Source organism: Polypterus senegalus, chromosome 8 (assembly GCF_016835505.1).
Source record: "Polypterus senegalus isolate Bchr_013 chromosome 8, ASM1683550v1, whole genome shotgun sequence".
In the NCBI taxonomy this organism is placed as follows: domain Eukaryota; kingdom Metazoa; phylum Chordata; class Cladistia; order Polypteriformes; family Polypteridae; genus Polypterus; species Polypterus senegalus.
The window spans coordinates 89,879,266-89,899,281 of record NC_053161.1 but is presented as its reverse complement, the minus strand read 5'-3'; the positions used below and the strand labels follow the sequence as shown (position 1 = coordinate 89,899,281).

Here is a 20,016-nt window from a genome sequence, read left to right as displayed (position 1 = left end):
TGTAGCTTGTATTCCCAAGCATAAAGCCCATTGTCATTTGTTTAATGTCTGCTTTATCACATCATCAACACCAAAGGTTGAAGGCTCAGAAAAAAACTTTCACAAATAAAAATTGATAATTGCATGCAATGATCAAATTGGAAACAAATAAATAGCAGTACTGTCTGTTTTTGTCTGCTTCTTAGTATGGTGTTCAAATTTAAGATACGTTCTTAATTAAGCTTTTTCCATCTGGGTTTTGACCATGGTATTATATGTATATTAAATGGAATCTGGGGTATGATTAGATGGGCAGCCTATTGAGATGAGGACATTCTGATATTTTTTAGTAATTTATTGGGATACATAACCTGACAATTGTCACCTGGACGTCTAGCCACCCTAGTATGTTGTAGTGACATTTTAATAGTTAATCATTATAATGTCTGGATGATGGAGCTGTGAGCTTGGTTTAGGGTAGGGTAATTAGTAATAACTAAATGTTTATTTGCTCTGTATACAACATCTTACACACCACAGGGTACTTCATTCATATATAGATAACCCTTTGTTTCCCTTGCTTGCATTTTATAGTTTTATGGTTAGCAAGATAATTTAACTTTCCTGTTACTAATTAACACTAGAATCCCTGAAGCCTACGAAAAACTTATAATCCTAGGCCACCTTAAATTCCCTCACACCTCCTCATCAGCATCTTTTGTTTTGCAAATGTGTTGATCAGCACCGGTAGCAGACAGCCTGCTATCCCATCTCCCACCGACGCAGCTTTAGTTAATGCCACTTACAAGAGTGACTTTAGTTGGAATGCCACTTCAGTACAAGAGTGACTTTAGCTGCAGATGTAAATAAATCTAGATAAATGACCTTTGATCTGGCTTTTACTTAATATGTCAGCATATAAAGACCATCAAAAACATAATCAAAACACAACTTTGCAAAAGCTCTGCAGTCTACTGTTTCGTGGACTTTACACTTCACTGGAAGATAAGTAAATAAATCTAGATAAATTACCTTCGATCTGGCTTTGTTCTTATGTGTGAGTGGACATTTCTTGCAGAGAGGGCTTCTGTTCTCTTTCTCCGAAGTAAAACCCTCATTCATATGAGTTCACCTCTGTTATAGCACATCTTTATTTGAAAGCTAACAGTGTCAGATCGAGGGGACGCTTGAATGTGACTTAGAGAATAAAAGTGAATAATGAAACAAAACGCTAACTTTTACAAGTACTATAAATTTACACAGGCTGTTACAGACTCAAATAAATCAAATGTATGTTTTTACTCTATAATAGTAGTAATAAATAGCAGCGCACTACTCAAAACAGTTAATGCCTGAAAGCCCCTGGATTGAACCCGCCACCTCTCGACTTGGAGACAGCAGTTCTTACCTCTACACCAACCAAGCAGATGTATATGTGGGTGTGTGTGTCATACCCTATCTCAATTCCATTTACTTTGGTTAAGTTCTTGAATAAAAGCGCACTTGTTTTATCTGTGTCTTTTCTGAAAGTTTTTATGTGATACTTGGACTGGGTTGTGACCAGAGTTTTGGAACGAATTATGGCCGTGACCCGAGGTTCCACTGTACTATTATTCTTTCATCAGCAAACTTGTTTAGGAAGTTCAGTATGCAGTTGCATAGGAAGTGTTGTAGCCTAGCAGACTTTTCTTTTTCCACATTGTCTTCATATTTTGAGTGAACAAAGAACAATCTGATTACTGGTATATTGGCGATTAATTATTCCTGACCAAAAAAACACATCAGAGCATACAGAGAGGTCTTTTTTCAAGATTTCTTGTTCAGATCCAACCAGGCTGGTGTGAATTCAGTGCTGTCTTCTTCTTTCCATTATTTCAAATTACAAATATAAGCAATCTGGTAGCGTACATGAAAATCAATGATGAAAGACCATACCACCTTCTGCTTTTGATTATAGTAATGCTGATTTTTAATATGTGGTCTTTTTTCCTTCCATGAACAAGTTGATAATAACATTAGACAGACAAAATAAAAGACAAGAAATTGAAAGAGGGAGAGCCTTTAAAATTTTAACTGATTTGCACATTGTCTTCACTTACACTGGTTAAAATATTTATCTACCAAAATTGTCTGATAAATCTACATGGTGTTCCATCCTTAGGATGTCCCTGTAAGGGTTAAGAACACATCAACAATAGAATATTGCTAAATGGTTTATTCCCAGAAACAAGTAGGAAGTAAAGGTTTTAATTAAACTTATTTTTAAAATGACTGAAAAAAGTTATTAAAATGTTACTTCTTTAGAAATGCTATAAATAGTAATTATTTCAGGGTCTTCACTACATTCTCACTAAAACATAATACATACAGTAATTTAACTTATTGAGCAAGTTTATACCTATTTTTTTCTTTCAGTTGGTTATTCATTTATTTAAGTACTAGCCACTTTACAGCTAATAAAAAAAAATTAAATATCTGTTTTGCCTTATGTGCAACATCAGTGTTTGTCCTACACCTTTCTTCTATATTTTCTTGTGTCTTAATCTCTCTTGCCTGCCGCTTCATCTCTAGAGTGAGTTCCTATAAAGCCTGCTTCTCAAACTCTATCATTTCAAGATGCGTTGCTCACCTCCTGTCCACTTTTATACTTCCTGTCTTTGAAGGTGATTATCAATGTGCCCCCTATGCCTTTACTCTTTGTTGAGTGTTTCTTGCTCGCACTTCCTTTTTCAATCTCATCATTAAAGCCAAACTGACCAAATAGAATGGTGACAGGGACTGGGCACACACCCAGGCCTTAAGTTTTTATTATATAACAGTTGTTTATATAATGTTTTTTATAGGTTTTTGTCACTTTAGTTTTCTGCAAACAAACACAGTAAACATGATTTTTCAATTTTACCTGGGTAGAATTTTTATAATCTGTTATGGCATTAGTGTGTGTTTAATGAAAATATTTACATTAAAAATAAATAAGAAATATTTCATGTGTTTGTGATTTTTATGAATTATTTTTCTTTTTAAAACCTTTTAAATCATTAAAATAACTATGATCTATAAATTAGTGTTAAAAATCAAATGTCAGCAAATCTTTTCTATGGTTTTATTTTTTAGGTTGTCTCTTCAATGGGCAGGAATACACAAATGGTGCCAGTGTGCATCATGGAGATCGCTGCCAGAATTGTGTCTGTGTGGTAAGAAATCAATTGATGCAGACACTGTTTTGTTCTTATTTAGATGGCTGATCCACATACTCTAAACTCCCCTAACCACATTTGGTCAGTAGCATCCTAATTTTCTTCTTCACCTTACAGCAGGCTGATTCAAAATCTAAGCATTAGCTACATTCCCTGTATCTCATCTGTACAGTTGACCAATTATTTACAGGCAAAATCAGGTTTGTTTGTTAAGATTCTTAGGGTTATTAGGGTAATTATTGGCACGTGTACAGGGAATAGTAAAATTCTTACTTACATGTGCTAATCTACATGCAACACTTCTGCATCATGATAAGTGAGTCTTTTCTATGTAGCCAAAAAAAGATCATTGAAGTGTGGTTGTCTGTAGACTGTTGTTTAGTTTGCCTGCATTTCCTCATAGGCAGCTGTTTGTATCAAATAGTCTCTCATTATTTGGTTCTAAACTGTCACATTCCCTATTTAAGATACTGGATTATTCCCTGATTTTAAACAAGCTGTATGACTGTATGAATTTCTGGTTTTGACTTCAGTTATTCCTGATAGTAAATTCTGGTTATTTTGATGATTAATGATGTATCTATTTCTAAAGAAGTTACAGTTTAAGACCTCAGCTTTATTTCTAACCTTTTTTTTTAATAATTTGTGCCTTAATTTCTGCCACTCAGAACTAATATCAGCAATCCAGTTAGCATACAGAAAAAAATATTCAATTCTGTATTTTGGATTTTTGTGTACCTGGCTGGATTAATTCAACTAGTAATGCTTGTTAGAATACATTATATTAACTATTTTTTATTTATGTAGCATTTTTTATAATAAATGTTACATATTTGATTATTTACTCAAAAGATTATCAAATTGTACCAAACCTGCTGCAGCTTATATACAAATTGAGAACAAAGAACAGCAAGGTAATTTTTTGAAACTCTTTGTTCATATTATTAAACATTTCAGGTCCGCAATTACCCAACTCTCCAAAATTTTAACATGAGCACAAAGACTTCTAATATTATTTTCCTGGAGAACAAGGAATTCTAACATTTATTACTTGAGCACAAAAACTTCCAACATTCAAAGAACATTTTCAAAACATAAACAGATCAGGTAATTAGTCCTTAGCTTTGTGGTGTTAAATTGCAAAATGTCCAAAATCAATAAAGGCTTTGTATCCATGATTGAAACTTATATCCATGAATATAATCCTTATCCATCAAGACTTTTGCATCTTGGGAGTCTTTGATTTATAATACAACATATAACATTCTTAAACCTGTGTGAGTTTATCCCAGCAGCATAAGGTACAAGGAAGGTGCCCTGGATGGGGCATTAGTCCATCAGACATGTAATGAAGCACCTATTAGATACTGAACTCTATAATCAACACTAAAAATTATTTTAATAAAAAGGAGTCAAAAGGTTACACAAAAATAAACTTGCCTTGATGCACATGTTGAGACATGGAACCTGTCATGTACTCCTAACAGTTTAATTTTGCTTATGTATTTCCTTACAAATAACATGGGGCATTGTTTATGTACAGTTAATGAAAAATATGAACACATTAAATGGATTGATAGACACAAATATTTTTTCAGCAAATACTGCATATTTTATTTTGCCAAAGATAACACTGTTAAAGCTCTTCTATTAGCAAAACAGCCTTATTGCATCTGTGGTTTATGTGAGATTTCTTTACTCATACCTAAAGGAATGTTTAATTAATATTAGTTGCCTCCAGTTCAAGCACATCTTTATATGACACTTTGTTTTTATACAAGTGAATGTTTGCAAAAATTCTGGGTTATGTGTTTTGGTTTGTCTCAAAACAGAATGGAGATGTCCATTGTAACCCTATTCCATGCTCTCCTGTTCAGTGCACCAGACCTGTTCAGAGACCAGGTGACTGTTGCCCACGGTGAGGTTGTTTATTTTGCTATCTTAGTATTAATGTTTTTAATTCTTTCTCAGCTGTAGCAGTCAAGCAGGTAAATGGTTAAACAGTGTTATTTTGATTATCAATAATTCATAATTTTTACATGAATTTGACATGGCTTTCATTTTATTTACTTAGGGATGTAAATCCATCCATCCATTATCCAACCCACTGTATCCTAACACAGGGTCATGGGGGTCTGCTGGAGCCAATCCCAGCTAACACAGGGCACAAGGCAGGAAACAAACCCTGGGCAGGGCGCCAGCCCACCACAGGGCATGCACACACACACACACACACACCAAGAACACACTAGGGACAATTTAGAATCGTCCGTGCACCTAACCTGCATGTCTTTGGACTATGGGAGGAGAACGAAGTACCCGGAGGAAACCCACGCAGACACAGGGAGAAAATACAAACTCCACGCAGGGTGGACCCAGGAAGCGAACCCGGGACTCCCAACCGCGAGGTAGCAGTGCTACCCACTGCACCACCTTGCCGCCTAGAGATGTAAATACTGATTTTAAAATATAATAGGTGCTGGAGTTTTTTGGTTGTTAGTGTTCAGAGAATTTTTTATCTGAGATGGTAAATACACATTGTTAAATATGTTATGTACTAGGAGCATTTTGACATATTGTGAACCTGAGCAAAATTCAGGCAAGTACCATGCAACTATGTGGTGAGCAGAGAATGGGATAGATTGTTAGAGCCTTGTTTGGAGTGACTTTCTTTCATTTAATTATACTTACAGTACATACATTTAGGTAATTTACTTCACATACTGAAGATCGTCTTATCAGCAGTGTTTTGTTATGTTGGCTATGTTTATATATCGTGCCTTATACCAGTGACCCAAGTTAGACTCTTTTCAAAATCAAAAATTGATAATATTGAAACATTTTAATTTTAGAGGAAAGTAAGATTGGTGTATGATTATCTGTTAATTTTGTTTTTAGGTGTGAAGAATGTGACTATGAGTCTCAAACATTTGTGCATGGTCAATCATTCATTTCATCACATAACCCCTGTCTGAGCTGCAGGTGCTTGGTAAGTCAACCATTTTTTAAATTATGAAATCCATCCAGCTGTTTTAATTTCCAGATTTGTATTTTTAGAGGAAAAAGCAATTTCCTGTTATATCATTTAACAAAGTAGATATTAATTGCCCTCTCTATTTTTGCAAATCTTTTCTTAAGTATTTTACTCACTATATTTTGTAGTTACAAAATGAATCAAGGACTATTTGTCCTTTGGTATTTAGTGCTGTTCAGAAGCTTTTTATTTTAATGTATTGCAGAATGAAACTGTCGTTATTCTCTTGTATTGTTGTATACCTTTATTTTATCTTTAAGTATTAAACACTAAGTCATTTTCACTTTATTATCCCTGGGTCAAACTCCATTGGTTAATTGCATCCTATGAATTAAAATTCCACATTATTAAAAATGCATTTATTAGTTTCATGCAGGATGTGCTGTTATTTTGAACTGTCAAGGCAGAATACTTATTTTAGATATTTCAGAGTATGTGTCTAAATATAAATTCTGTTTTTTTTGACCTAAACCTTGCAACAGCTTTTGTGAGGTAACCTGTTAGCCTGTTTTCATTATGCAGGTGAGAAAAACACTTTTTAAATTTTTTTTTAAATCTCTTTTAGTGTAATTGTCTGAACATAAAAGGTGAAATATAATAGGTTCATGCTTACATGCCTGAATATAAAAGATGCAATATAATAGGTACAGTACACCCCCACAATTCACGGGGGTTATGTTCCTAATTGTGAACAAACGCAAATTTTTGGATGTGGTTAAAAAAATGCCTATTTTCATAGTTTTTTCATAACTCAGCTTAATATATTACCTAAAAATAAAGAATATAACGGTAAACCTGTATACTGTACTGCTATGTCTCCTGCAGTGCTAGAATGTAAAATACCAATGTTACTGCTATATGTACTGTAATTTATGCAAGCACGTTTTCATTGCCAGAAGCCTTAGACGGTGCAGCTTGTTTCGGCGGCATCTTGGGGCTTTAACCCTTAAACTGCCACATATTTGGGGGTTAATGCATCCCTGGACGCCAAATACTTTTTTGCTGCACTTTAAGTAAATGTCACAATTAACAAAGAAAAATTGAAATTTTAATGAAACACTTTTTTCATGCAAATAGTATCACATTTACTGCAACACTGATCTTTTACACACTGCTAATGAAATGTAAAAATTATTTTAAAAACTACTTGAACAATATGTACAAAGTGCAACTGACGCCATGGATGAAACTCAGTAAATCACTGAGCCAGCTGCGCTTGAACTGGCTGCACGCAAGCACACAGAGGTAAGCGCTGATGCTTGCAGGCTAGTCTAGTGCAGCAGCTCAATCCCAGGGACAGTGAGGCTGCAGTACTGCAGGGTGTCATGCTTCGGTCACAGAAACACAGGAGATTGTAGAGACAGGAACTTTATTCAAACACTTCAAACAAGCATGTCTCTTTCAGAAGTAAAACAAGCTCAGTATTCAGTTAGTTATCGATTAAAGAATAGACAAACATCATAGGGGAGTACAACCCCCAACAGGAGCAGAGAATGTCTGGGGGAGGAGAGAGAAACAAAGAAATCAGCCAAAACGAACAGGTGCTATTCAGGCTTTTAAGTAAATAGAAAACACAAGAATACTCAGCTGGAGATGTATCACAGTCAATCAGCAGCAAGGAAAATGAATAACACTGTAGTGGTCTGGTGCCACTAAGATTCACACTGTCGAGAAGACAGTGATTTATTTATTTTTATGGTGGAGATTCCAGGGACGCACCCAGCCTTGACTCGTCCCACGCGCACTCACAAACAGAGACAAAAACAAAGCAAACCGGTAATCAAACAGCAAATATAGAATGTAATGAAGACAAATGAAATAAGAAAACAACGATACCACCCCTGTACCCCTTACGGGGATTACACATTAAATACAACTAAGCACAAACACAACACACAGTAAATCATGAAAAAGTTCATGAAAAATGGCAACAGATGAAATGCAATGATAAAAATAGATATTCCAGAGATCCGCACGCTAAATGGGAATGTAAAGATAGTCCTACCACTAGTTCCTGAAATAATGAAGACGGGTTCAGGAGCGCTCCTTTCTTTGCAGGAAGGCCATGAATCCACTTACAGTCCTCATCTACACAGGCAGATGGCAGACAATCCAGACACATGAAACGATCCAGGACAAAATGAATAAGTACAGGTAACCCAACATAGGGCAGATAGACAGGAACTTGAAACACAAATTACAAAAACTTTTTTTTTTGCTTTTGGTCATCGGCCCCCTTTTTAAAAGCCATGCTGACATCCTTTGACCTCAACAACCCCAACACCCTCAGCAGACCAATCAGAGCCACTGCAGGGACTGCTGGGAGTGGCAGTTTCAAATTCTATTGGTTACTTTCACCATCCCAAGCTGCTTTTTCCATTACAGTTGCTTCTCATTCTCTCTACAGTGCAGTGTTGCCTTGATAAAAGCCTTAAAAATTGCGGAGGATATTTGCGGTTTCCATTAACAATTATTAGATAGGTTCTGAGGAAAAATCTGCGAATGACTGAAGCCGCGGACTCTGAACCGTGACTTTGTAGGGGTCTATTGTACACACTTACATGTCTGAACAAAGAAAAAGCACTATAATAGGTATGCTCCTACACATCTGAAAATAAAAGGTGCAGTCTAATAGGCGAACCCCTACATGTCTGAAAATAAAAGGTTTGATATAATAGGTGCACTCTTACACACATTTAAAATATGCTGTCATGGTTTGAAAGCTCATTCTGCGGCTTAAATCTAGACAAGAAATGTATATCTTCAGCTTTCAAGTATGGGACAGAGTCCATTGTTTGTATAAACCAAAGGGTCAAAGTCTTTATTTCTAAGTGCAGCACTTATTAGAGAAGCAACAACATGAATTACAGTTTTTCCTGTATTTATTCTTGTTTACTTTCACAACACAGAGTGGTGAAGTAACATGTGAACACATGGAATTAAGTTGTCCTCCAGTTATGTGCACTCATCCTGCTAAGCTGACCGGGCAGTGCTGCGCCACTTGTGATAGTAAGTACCAAATAACAAGTGAAGTATTGCTCAGGTATTTTTCACTCTGACTGCCAGATAGAATTTCTCAAGTTTTTTATAGGCCAGCTGCTTTTTGACAGGAAGACAAAATGGCAGTCAAAAGGAATAGAGTGGAACAGAAGATGAAACATAGCAAAAGAAGAAAAACAAACAAAATGCATGGGTTTGTTACCAGTAAGACTAACAATTGTGCCTTAAAACCAAGAACAGGTTTCAAAAGCCTGAGTCAGTAAATGTTAAGAAAAAGTTTATAAACAGAAAATGAATAGTAAGGCACTTGCAAAACGTATATCCACAAACTTGGACACTAAATTACATGTGGCACAATGTCCGGGGCTGTGTCTCCTAGTAATTAGTCATTGCATCCTAACAACTCCACAGAATAGTAGTGACTGCTTAAAGCAGGATGGCGTCAAGATAAAACTTAAAACGAAGCGATATATAAATTTAACAAAGCCTAAAGAGAAATCTACTAAGAAAAAAGTTCATGTAATTCAAGAAAAAAGTAAAAAATAATAAGAATTATTTTACAAAACCTAGAACAAAAATATGAAGTAAAAGCTGTTTGAAGGCTAGGGACTTGTGCCTATTATTGGATACAACAGTGAAACCCAAGATAAGTAGTGCATTTTCTGTTTATTGTATTTTTTTACATTCGCCTCCTTGTCTAGTATTTGTATAGTTGGCCTAATTCAAAGACACTTTGTTGTGTGGATATATTTGTATAAATGTTTCATTTATGTTAATGTTACTAATTCAGGTTATCAGGCATTAATGAAAACATAAATTTGGCAAACATGGATAAGGCACCAAGTCTTTATTAGAAAATGAAGCTGTCTTTGTACTCATTTGAACTATTTTTGTGTCAGCTTTTGAGAAAACCTCTAATACAGATATTTATAATTAGTATAAATGCTACTACTGGGATTTAAAAATTGTTGTTCTGTTACTTACAAAACAAATGGGTTGCAAATAATTAAGGTGTAGATTTACACAGAAAGTGGATCTAATAGGTAGGTAGAAATAAGTTGAATAAAATATAAAAGAATGTAAGAAATGATCCTATGGCACTGTACTTTAGTCTGTGTTTATGTAACATGGTGCCTGAAGTGGGCAGACTAGCAGTCTAGCATTGGTTGGTTTCCAGTTCAGTTTATTGCTCTGTAGTTTAATTACCATGCTCACACTGATTTTCCATAGGAACTCCAGTTTTCTATTATTTAGTAAAGAACCAATAAGATCATGTGGTAATACTAAATCAATCCAGGGTAACTGATTGTGGCTCCTGATATGAACAGTTGGTTTTGCTTGGTTCTGCTTTGGGCAGATTACAATAGTTTGCTTGTATGTAGTGTTTCCCAAGATATAATATACGTAATTGCATTAACATAAAATTATAATTCTCATTAGGCCAAGCAAACCTTGTCAATGTGTTTTCTCCTAATGCAAGTACCATAAAATATTCTGTGTATTTACAGCCCTCATTTAACTAATGATGTTTTATAATGAGTTATCTGTATTTCCAGAGTGTCCCTTATATACATGATACAGTGTGAAGTACTCATTGTTATGTATTCTATATCTGTCCATTATACTTTCAATGCCTTTTTTGTCTCTGCCTATCTCTAAATGTAACATTTTAAAGGTACAGCACTCAACTATAACTATACCAGTCAATGTTTCTCAAGTTAAAAGTAATTTGATGTTGTAATAGAGTTATGTATTACCGTAAACCATTTCCACACACTACTAATTCCAATGATGTCTGTGTCAACAGCAGTCTGATTATTTGTGTAATTAGTTATTAAATGCAGTGAAACCATAAAGCTAGTGGGAAGAGATTCTGAAGATCTGTTATGGAAGTTAGACATTTACATGTTTTTATTGAATTATACTCTAATCCCATTATATTTCATGTGAAGAAGCAATTATTAAATAATTAGGCACAATGCACTTAAAATACAGTAGATCCCAAATCTGTCCATCAAACTGAATTAAAAGGTATTTCACAATTTTCTCAATAATGGAGTTAGGACTGTATAAAGGTAAAAAGGCATATAATATCTGAAGAGAAAAAAGTATCTGTTGTTTGTTTAAAAAATTGTTGTGCATGTTCGCACAGGTGCTTTCTTTCTCCAGCAGGCACTAAGGTGATTATTAAAGTTATAAAGAATGCCATTACTTCTTGAAGCAAAGTCTTTATTCTTACTGTGACTCACACTCTGAGGATGTTCATTGTTCCTGAAAGCATTTTTGATGAGAGACATAGATACATCTGATTGAGTTTTTTTCTTTAATGAATTGTGTTTAAGTATTCAGAGTTACTGTAAATGTATAGAATTATCTGTATACTGTTATATATGTAATTTGTTTTTGGTGTAGATATTTGGAATTGTGATTAAGTTTAAACCAGAGTGAGCACTAGAGCAAAAGATATTTATGTGTGTTTAGAAAGGCTTATGTGGAACCCTGCAGGCTAGGCATTTAATCATATTGTGAGAAAAGCTAATTCTTATACCTTCTTAATGACACAGTTGGATTGTTTGAATTGATGAACACTGTAAATAAAGAAAAGCACAACAAACTTGTGTAGAGAACTGGAATGTTTTAAAAATGGAAAAGGTTAAAAATTTTAAAATATTGTGCAGTTTTATATTAAGAAACTCCTATATTATGTATATCCTAGTATCAATTATTGTCCTAGTACCAATTATTTATATTTATGTAACAAGTGTAATAGAACATCAAACTTTATTGAATTTAATTCAAATAAAGTCCCATCAGTGTCAAGCAAATTTTGGTGATCTTTTACTGTTGAAAAATCTACTATATATGTGATGTTTCAGCTTGGCTTTGGTGTGATTGGTCAGTTTGGCTTAGGTGACGTGATGAAAGAAGAACTATGAATGCGAGTCACATGAGGAGGAGAGAAATAGCATGGGAGGCATGCAGAGAGTCACCTTCAGAGACAGCAAAAATAAATAAAAATGGACAGGATGCAAGAAAGCCAAATCAAAAATGACAGTCTGAGTAGCAGGTTTTACAGGAACACATTTGAGAGAGGGATTGCTGGTGAAAACCTGACCAGTTACATATGAATACAGGGAACAGTAAATGAAAGTGCAGATAGGGCAAGAGAGAGCACATATTTTGTAAATATTCTGTTACCTGTCTTCAACAGATAGTGTGGTTAGTCTGTATATAAAACTGTTAGCAAACAGTTATTCAGTTATATGTCTGTTGCATTTTGGAATTGTCTTACTAGGGCTTCTTGTTATGATGTTCAACTCAAGTTTGAAAACCCACTTATTCAATCATTGCTTTGTATGTTGAATATTCATTATACTTTGTGTACAATGTATATTGTGTATTCATATTGTACTTGGACTTGTACTGCTAGCTGTAAGAGTACCATTTGAAATTTGTTTTTCTCCTGTCACAACATTTTCTCTGTTGTTTTTAGATTTACCTTTTTTTGCAATTTTGCCTTCTAATACCGGCTTAGTTTACAAAGTACGTTTTGATTGTTTATAATGCTTAACATTTTTCAGGTATATTTTAACACTTTCTTCATACATGCTCATTTTTTATAAAAAGTAAGTGTTTTTATTGTGTTTAAACCTTTACATATTTCAGTCAGTTTTGCAGGATGATTGTTCTGATGGTGTATGTCGTTAATTATGCTGTATAAAATACTGATTGTCTTAAAGCCCCAGAGTCTTAGGATTGGTCCCTGGCTTGTACCAAATTGCTACCAAGATAGGCACAGGCTCCAAGTGAGCCTAAACTGGAGTGAGTGTGTTTCTCAGTTGCCTGAGTTCTGAGGAAGTATTACAACTTTGAGGTATAGTTCATTACCTCAAAATGAAAGCACCCGTGGAACAAATACTTAAAAGAATAAGCTTAAGAAAACTTTGTAAAGTAATAATTACTTAAAACATTATGGAAACTGTATTGCATAACTAGATCATTATTGTGACATTTTGACTCAAACAATTTTTTATTTTTAGTGTGTGAGTATGAAAGACGAATTTATCCCAATGGCAAGGAATTTACACCCCCTGGAAGCAGTGCCTGCCTTCACTGTATCTGTAAAGTAAGTTTTTGCTATTAGTTTGAATACATACATAATTTAATATTGTACAAATCAATTAACATATTGCAGTTCTCCAGAAACATGTAACACACTCTATTTAAAGCTAAAGCAAGGTGAATTGTCAGTTAGCCAACTTGTTTGTTCCAAATTCATATTTAATTTTTATCAATATTTGTTTTCAGCCAAAGGTAGAATAGACTTAAATAGTAATAAGCAGATATTCCTGTGGAGGTATATGCAGTATTTGTTATATGTATATTCACATATGGTTTAATTCACATTGTGAAATAGTGAGAATTACTACAGTACTGTATTATTATTGGATATGCATTACATATCATTATCTGTTTTTATGAAGTACATTCGCATTTCCTAGTAGCCTAATAAAGTATAGCATACCATACCACATATTTTACATATATTGGATAATGCAGAAGTCTTTATCTGTTTAAGGGTGGTAATGTTCGGTGTAAAGAGGAAGTCTGCCCAGCTGTCTACTGCTCAAACCCAGTCAAAGAGCCACATCAGTGCTGTGCATCATGTAAAGGTAGTATGTAGAAGTACTGTATTCTTCTTATTGTTCCCCTTGTGTACTGAAAAAAGAAAAACATTTTGAAGAGTTACATTTATTGAATATGATTAGAAATTTGAAGAATGTAAATAAACAAAAGGTAAAGCTGCTGCTGAAAAATAGTGTTAAAACTATATATCATCTGTATACATGAAATGATTTCAAGTTAGGTATATGATTAAAGATTTATTTGTATTCATATGTTTCTTACAATTTAAGAAATAATCATTTAACCTTTTGCAAATGTTAAGTTTTTTGTATCAGTTTTTCATTAGCATGTTAAATATTGCAGCAGACAATGTTTGTACATATCTGCATGGTCCTTGAAAAGACAGAACAAAAGTTTTACTTCAACCCCCCGACCTATCTGCAGTGCTAAGACCTATTGTCTTGAAAAAGCTATTTTTTGAGGTTCCTCTGTTCTCTTTGGATTTCATAACTAATTACTGCATTAGTTGTCAATCTCTCATGTTAATTTATTTACTGATCTAATTTGATGATTTGTCTCACCCTTTTATCTTTCTAAAAAAAATCAACATTGTATGTCTTTACTTCTTCATGGAGTTAAGAAATGATTGTCATTATTATCACAGGCTCAATTCTATTTCTCCTGCATTACATTAGCTGCATTTCTGTCTCGACAAAACCATGTTATTTTTACATGAATTGCTGTCATTTACCGCAAATGTAAAATGGCACTATTTTGATTCCACTGCAATAAACCTTCTCATTGAGCATTTTTGATTACAGTCTGTATCCTAGATGGAGTAGAGTTTGAGGAAGGGGCAGAGTGGGAACCAGACGAAGATGCTTGTAGCATCTGCACTTGCAGCAATGGAGAAGTAATTTGCCAGGTTTCTCAGTGTCCACCCTTGTCCTGTCAGCATCCTAGCAAAAGCAACAAAGGTAAATCTTCTACTATCATATAAAAGTGAATCATTTTTAAACTAAACAATTAAAAAATCTATATTTTACATAACTTACACTGACTTTTTTAATTCAGGTGACTGCTGTGCATCATGTGACAGTTGCATGTATAATCAGCGTATATATAACAATGGACAGGACTTTATTGATCCAGATAGTCCCTGCCAGAACTGCCGGTGTCAGGTATTTATAAATATGACGGTCTTATAGCTTTAATTATGTCTTTATTTAAAAAAATGATAAAAACTATAGTGAATATTGCAAATCGTTTAGTGTATCTGCTTCTTTATCATTTATCTGGCCCTTCTCATCATATAGTAGAAATGTGCATTTGTTTCTCAAGTTTTTACATATATCATAATGATTATAATGTGATTAGTCCAAAGTGTTTCAAAGATAAACTGTCCACAGTCATTAGCATTGTTAAGTGCTAGAAGCCTATGTTGAGCAAAATCATTCCCATAGATTTTTATTTTATACTGCATATACCAATAAATGCAAAGAGGAAATGTATTTTGATTGAATCAAAATTTTGGGATCACAAATTATTGTAGGAAAGTCATGTGGTACACAAATCACATTTTTTTTTATTCCTGCCAAAATTATAATATCCACCTTCCTTTAGTTTGTGTGGTACAAATTATTGTCACTCTTTTCCACTAATTTCATGCATACATTTGACTGAACTCAAAATTGAACTCATTAAACTCTGGCTGTTTATTTGGTTACGAACCTCTAATAGGGTGAGGATTTCAAATAAGTTAATATTTAGTATTTCTAAGAATGGTGAGAATACCAAAGTATAACAAAACATTGTCAACTTATTGAACATGAAGTATTCGAAATTGCAAAAGATGATCTCTGGAATTTGCTTTAAACACAAATCAGAAGAAACCACTTTATGGGAAACTGTGGGTAGTGCATCCTCCCTATTACTTAGAAAATTATATCTTTGTTTGTATAGCTTACATTTATTGCTTTAGATATGTGTTATTACCATAGGTCCACCGATTCCAACGCACAGTACTACTTGATTGCGTAAGTGTACATGGCTTTTAATAGTTTGTGAAAGCAGCTTTTACTTTGATGATGGAAATAAATTTGTTTTGTACCTCTCCGTCATCTTAGAACATGTGAATTTTACATTTTTACATGCAGATTTCTGGCAACAAGCTTTGCTTTAAAATATTTTGAGATTTTGAGCTGTTCTTCCTGATAGTATGATTCTCCCAGTATCACCATGTTTGAACTAGGTTCTATATTTGATGGGTAATGAATAGTTTTGGCTTTAAACCATAAATAAAAAAGGTCTGCCTTTGTCTTAACCAGATCATAACAACAACAACAACATTTATTTATATAGCACATTTTCATACAAACAGTAGCTCAAAGTGCTTTACATAATAAAGAATAGAAAAATAAAAGACACAATAAGAAAATAAAATAAGTCAACATTAATTAACATAGAATAAGAGTAAGGTCCAATGGCCAGGGTGGACAGAAAAAACAAAAAAAAAAAAACTCCAGACGGCTGGAGAAAAAAATAAAATCTGTAGGGATTCCAGACCATTAGAGTGCCCAGTCCCCTCATTTTCCCATATGATTTTGGAAGACTGAATGCATCGTCTCACAAAATGTTAAGAGATAATTTAATGTTCTTTTCTATTGCAAATGATTTATACTTTGTTACCCGACTTCATACTTAGAGATTTGAAGAAATTAAATTCCTCAGCTCATTTTCCATTGCTGTTAGTTCATTGGTAGTTTCCCTACATCCATTTTCTAAATACATTGTAATCTTTGTGACATCTTGGTGCTGTCATATTTCATGAACTTCTTAATGATAGTCTTTGCAGTGTTCCTTGGTATTCGTATTTTTAAACTCTTTGATATTATTTTGTTTCCCTCTCCTGTCCAACCAATCAACTTTCATTAAAGTCTTACAGATGATTGTATTAAGGGCTAATCATAATAACTTTAGTTGACATCAGCTGATGGCAAATTAGCATTGTACATGATAATCAAATGCAATTTCTTAAATTCAAACATAGTTATAACGCACCATACGTTAGATCTGAACACGTGGACAAGTTTTTATTTTTAATTATTTTTCTTAATTATGACTGATTTGTTTTTATTAATATATTGTTTGTATTAAAGACGAAAAGGATTATATGATTTGCCTTGATTTCAGCCTTCACAACACGAAAAGTTAAAAATTTCAATAAGAGCTTGTGGACTTATAAATCTATATGTACTTGTATCTGTATAGTATCTTTGTGTGTGTATGTGGGAATATGACCATTCAGGAACCTGACTTCTGATGATCTCATTATTTATTTTTAGGATGGTACTGTCCAGTGTATTCCCAATAACTGCCCAAGACTTCACTGTTCAAATCCTGATATTAAAAGTGGTCAGTGCTGCCCCAGGTGTCCAGGTATGTCTGAAACGTGTATCCTTAATGTGAAAGAAAGAAAGAAACCTATACATATGCATACTGTATATGTTATGTCATCATGACGATGAACAATTAGGAAATATTCAGTTTCATTCTTCAGGGAACCAGGGGCATTATATTCTGGATGTGGAGTAGCATTTTGGGAAGCAACATGTAGAGAGCTAAACTAGACTGCTAAACTAGCAGTTTGCTTTGACTGTACACCAACCTTCCCAAAAGTGCTTCTTTAAGCCAATCATTCATCCCCTTGTATGTTGTATAGACAGCCATTCTGGCATATGCTGAAGTTAATCCTCTTGGATGTAATAAACATTTTAAGTGTGGTGTTAATTGAGCTTAAGCATGCAGAGAGAATTACCATAATTATCAGTATATTTCAATGACGTTCAAAAGCACACAAAGGTATCTCTGCTGTGATTTATATTTTGAAATAGAAGCAGTAGTGAAAATTATTGAAAAGTCAGAACATTTCATGTGTGAAGTTACAGAGCATTTTGAATCAATTTCAGATGTTCATGTCGGCCTTAAATATTGCAGTCAGCAGTTCCTTTTCGCTTTTACCAAATCATAGGCATTTTAAAACTACATCTATAAAAGCTATTTGTTATGTAAATTATTAAATTAATTGTTACCCATTGACTTTTGAGTAATGACCTCCATTTCATGCATTTTAACCCAGTGATTGCCATATAATATCATTATTTACATAGCAATTACCATATTAAATACATACAATATATTCACCATTTATGTGTGCTTGTGCTAAGAATGTTATGTACACCTAATAAAAATATCAATACATTTATTTATTGAGCATCCTACCCATGTTCAAACTGCTTACACTACATACACTAAAGTGTAAAAATGCATAGTAATGTAAATTTTAACCTAAACTTTAAATGCAAAAGTAAAATGAGTTACACATTATCAATAACTTGCCTTAATGCTAAACATATCAAAAATAAAACTAGTAAGTTTGAGTTGTATGTAGCGGACCATAATTATGATATTATAACAATAACGAAACCTGGCTAAAGACAATGCCCCTTTTTAAGGAAGGATACACAGAACGGAAAAGGAGGTGTGGTTTCTGTTTATGCCAAGCAGAATTTACGGTAAACACAAGTCCTCTTCAATTGAACCATGAGCCCCATCTTACAGAGGACATTTGGCTTTGTCTAGAAAGTATTAGGGAAAGAGGTTTTATTTTAGGAGTGTTATACACCACCCAATGCAGACAGTAATTTCAATGCATATCTTTTTGGTAATGTAATTTTATTATAGGGTATTATAGTCATGGGGGACTTCAGCTACCTGGATATTAACTGGGATAACCTTGAAAATAGAGGGCGCAAGAGCAGGAGTTTTTAGAAGTATTTAGTGACTGTTTTTTAACACAGTATGTTAAAGCACCAATGCAAAGTGAAGCCTGTCTAGATTTAGTACTTTGTAATAATCAGGATAGAATTGAGAGTGTAGAGATGGGTGAACCACTAGTGTCAAGTAACTGTAATATAATGCAAATCTCAGTGTTTTGGAAGAGTGCAGATGCAAAGACTAAAGCTGTTAAGTTTAATTTTGGTAAGACAAATTTTGATAATGTGGCAATAGAGGAGCTGTGGAACAGGTTTAAAAATGTTTTGTGTATAATGCAGGACAGGTACATACCTAAATCTAAACTTAATAGGAAATTTAAAAAAAAACTACAGTGGTTTAATACAGAATTGTAAAAGAAGCTGCAAAGAAAACAAAAACTGCTATATAACTCCAATGTGAATCGTAGGGTGTATGAGAACATGAGAGTAACCTTCAAGAAAGATATTAGGGAGGTTAAAAGGCAGTTAGAAAGGAATATAGTAGATAAGGTGAAATACAACCTGAAGAGATTCTTTCAGCATTTTAGTAGTAAAAAATCAGACAACGAGGAGTTGAAGTGCATCAGGGCTAGTAAAAGGGAATTAAAAATGCAGACAGTAAAATAGCAGATGCTCTAAACTCGCATTGTTCTTCACATGTGAGGAAGTAGATAACCTCCAAGTGGTAAAAGGAACCACTAAGGTGGTACTGAGTGGTATCAATAATAATAATATGCAATAATAATATGCAATAATCTGGAATATCGCATGCAGCTTTAGTTTCCATATTGCAAATAGGAAGAATTAGGAGAAAGTCGAGAAAATAGTTAATAGGCTGGTTGGAAGACTGTTGTATATAAGCTTTCATGAAAAATTGGAAACGTTAATGTTTTTTTCTCAGTTTAAGCCAGAGATTCCCAAGTTCAGTTGTAGAGGGCCACAGTGGGTATTGATTTTTATTCAATCTCAATTGCTTATGTGGAAGCCAGTTGGTGTTTTAGTTCTCTCACATCTGGTTATTCTTTCATTGTAGAGTTATTCATTTTAGGGAATATTAAGCTAGATGGTAAACCAATGGTTCTTTTGTTATTTGTATCTCACTGTTAAGTGGCAGCTGCAAACAAGAAGCAATTAAAATCAGTGAATGCAGATGTGTTTAAATCTGAAACAATTAAGGTGAGTGTTTTTTTTAATTAAAATCAAGCATGAAAACATTGCTTGAGCCTTCACTCCTTGAACAGCAGCAGTAATTTGCCTCTGTTTAACAATATAGCCTCTAGCAAAGACATGCAATCACAGTGGCCCTCTAGAATGGAACTTGGCATCCCCTGGTTTAGGTAAATATAGGTGAAAGGGTGACATGTTA

At 34.0% G+C, this 20,016-nt stretch overlaps 1 protein-coding gene across 1 annotated transcript in view; it reads left to right on the top strand.

Moving 5' to 3' along the window:
- Window positions 1-20,016, top strand: part of LOC120534123 (kielin cysteine rich BMP regulator) — a 314,528-nt gene that overhangs the window by 167,472 nt on the left and 127,040 nt on the right. The window contains 9 exon segments of the mRNA XM_039761428.1: window positions 3,094-3,173; window positions 5,009-5,094; window positions 6,075-6,165; window positions 9,120-9,219; window positions 13,251-13,336; window positions 13,790-13,883; window positions 14,658-14,813; window positions 14,911-15,017; window positions 17,181-17,274. Coding sequence (XP_039617362.1) covers window positions 3,094-3,173; window positions 5,009-5,094; window positions 6,075-6,165; window positions 9,120-9,219; window positions 13,251-13,336; window positions 13,790-13,883; window positions 14,658-14,813; window positions 14,911-15,017; window positions 17,181-17,274 — 894 coding nt within the window.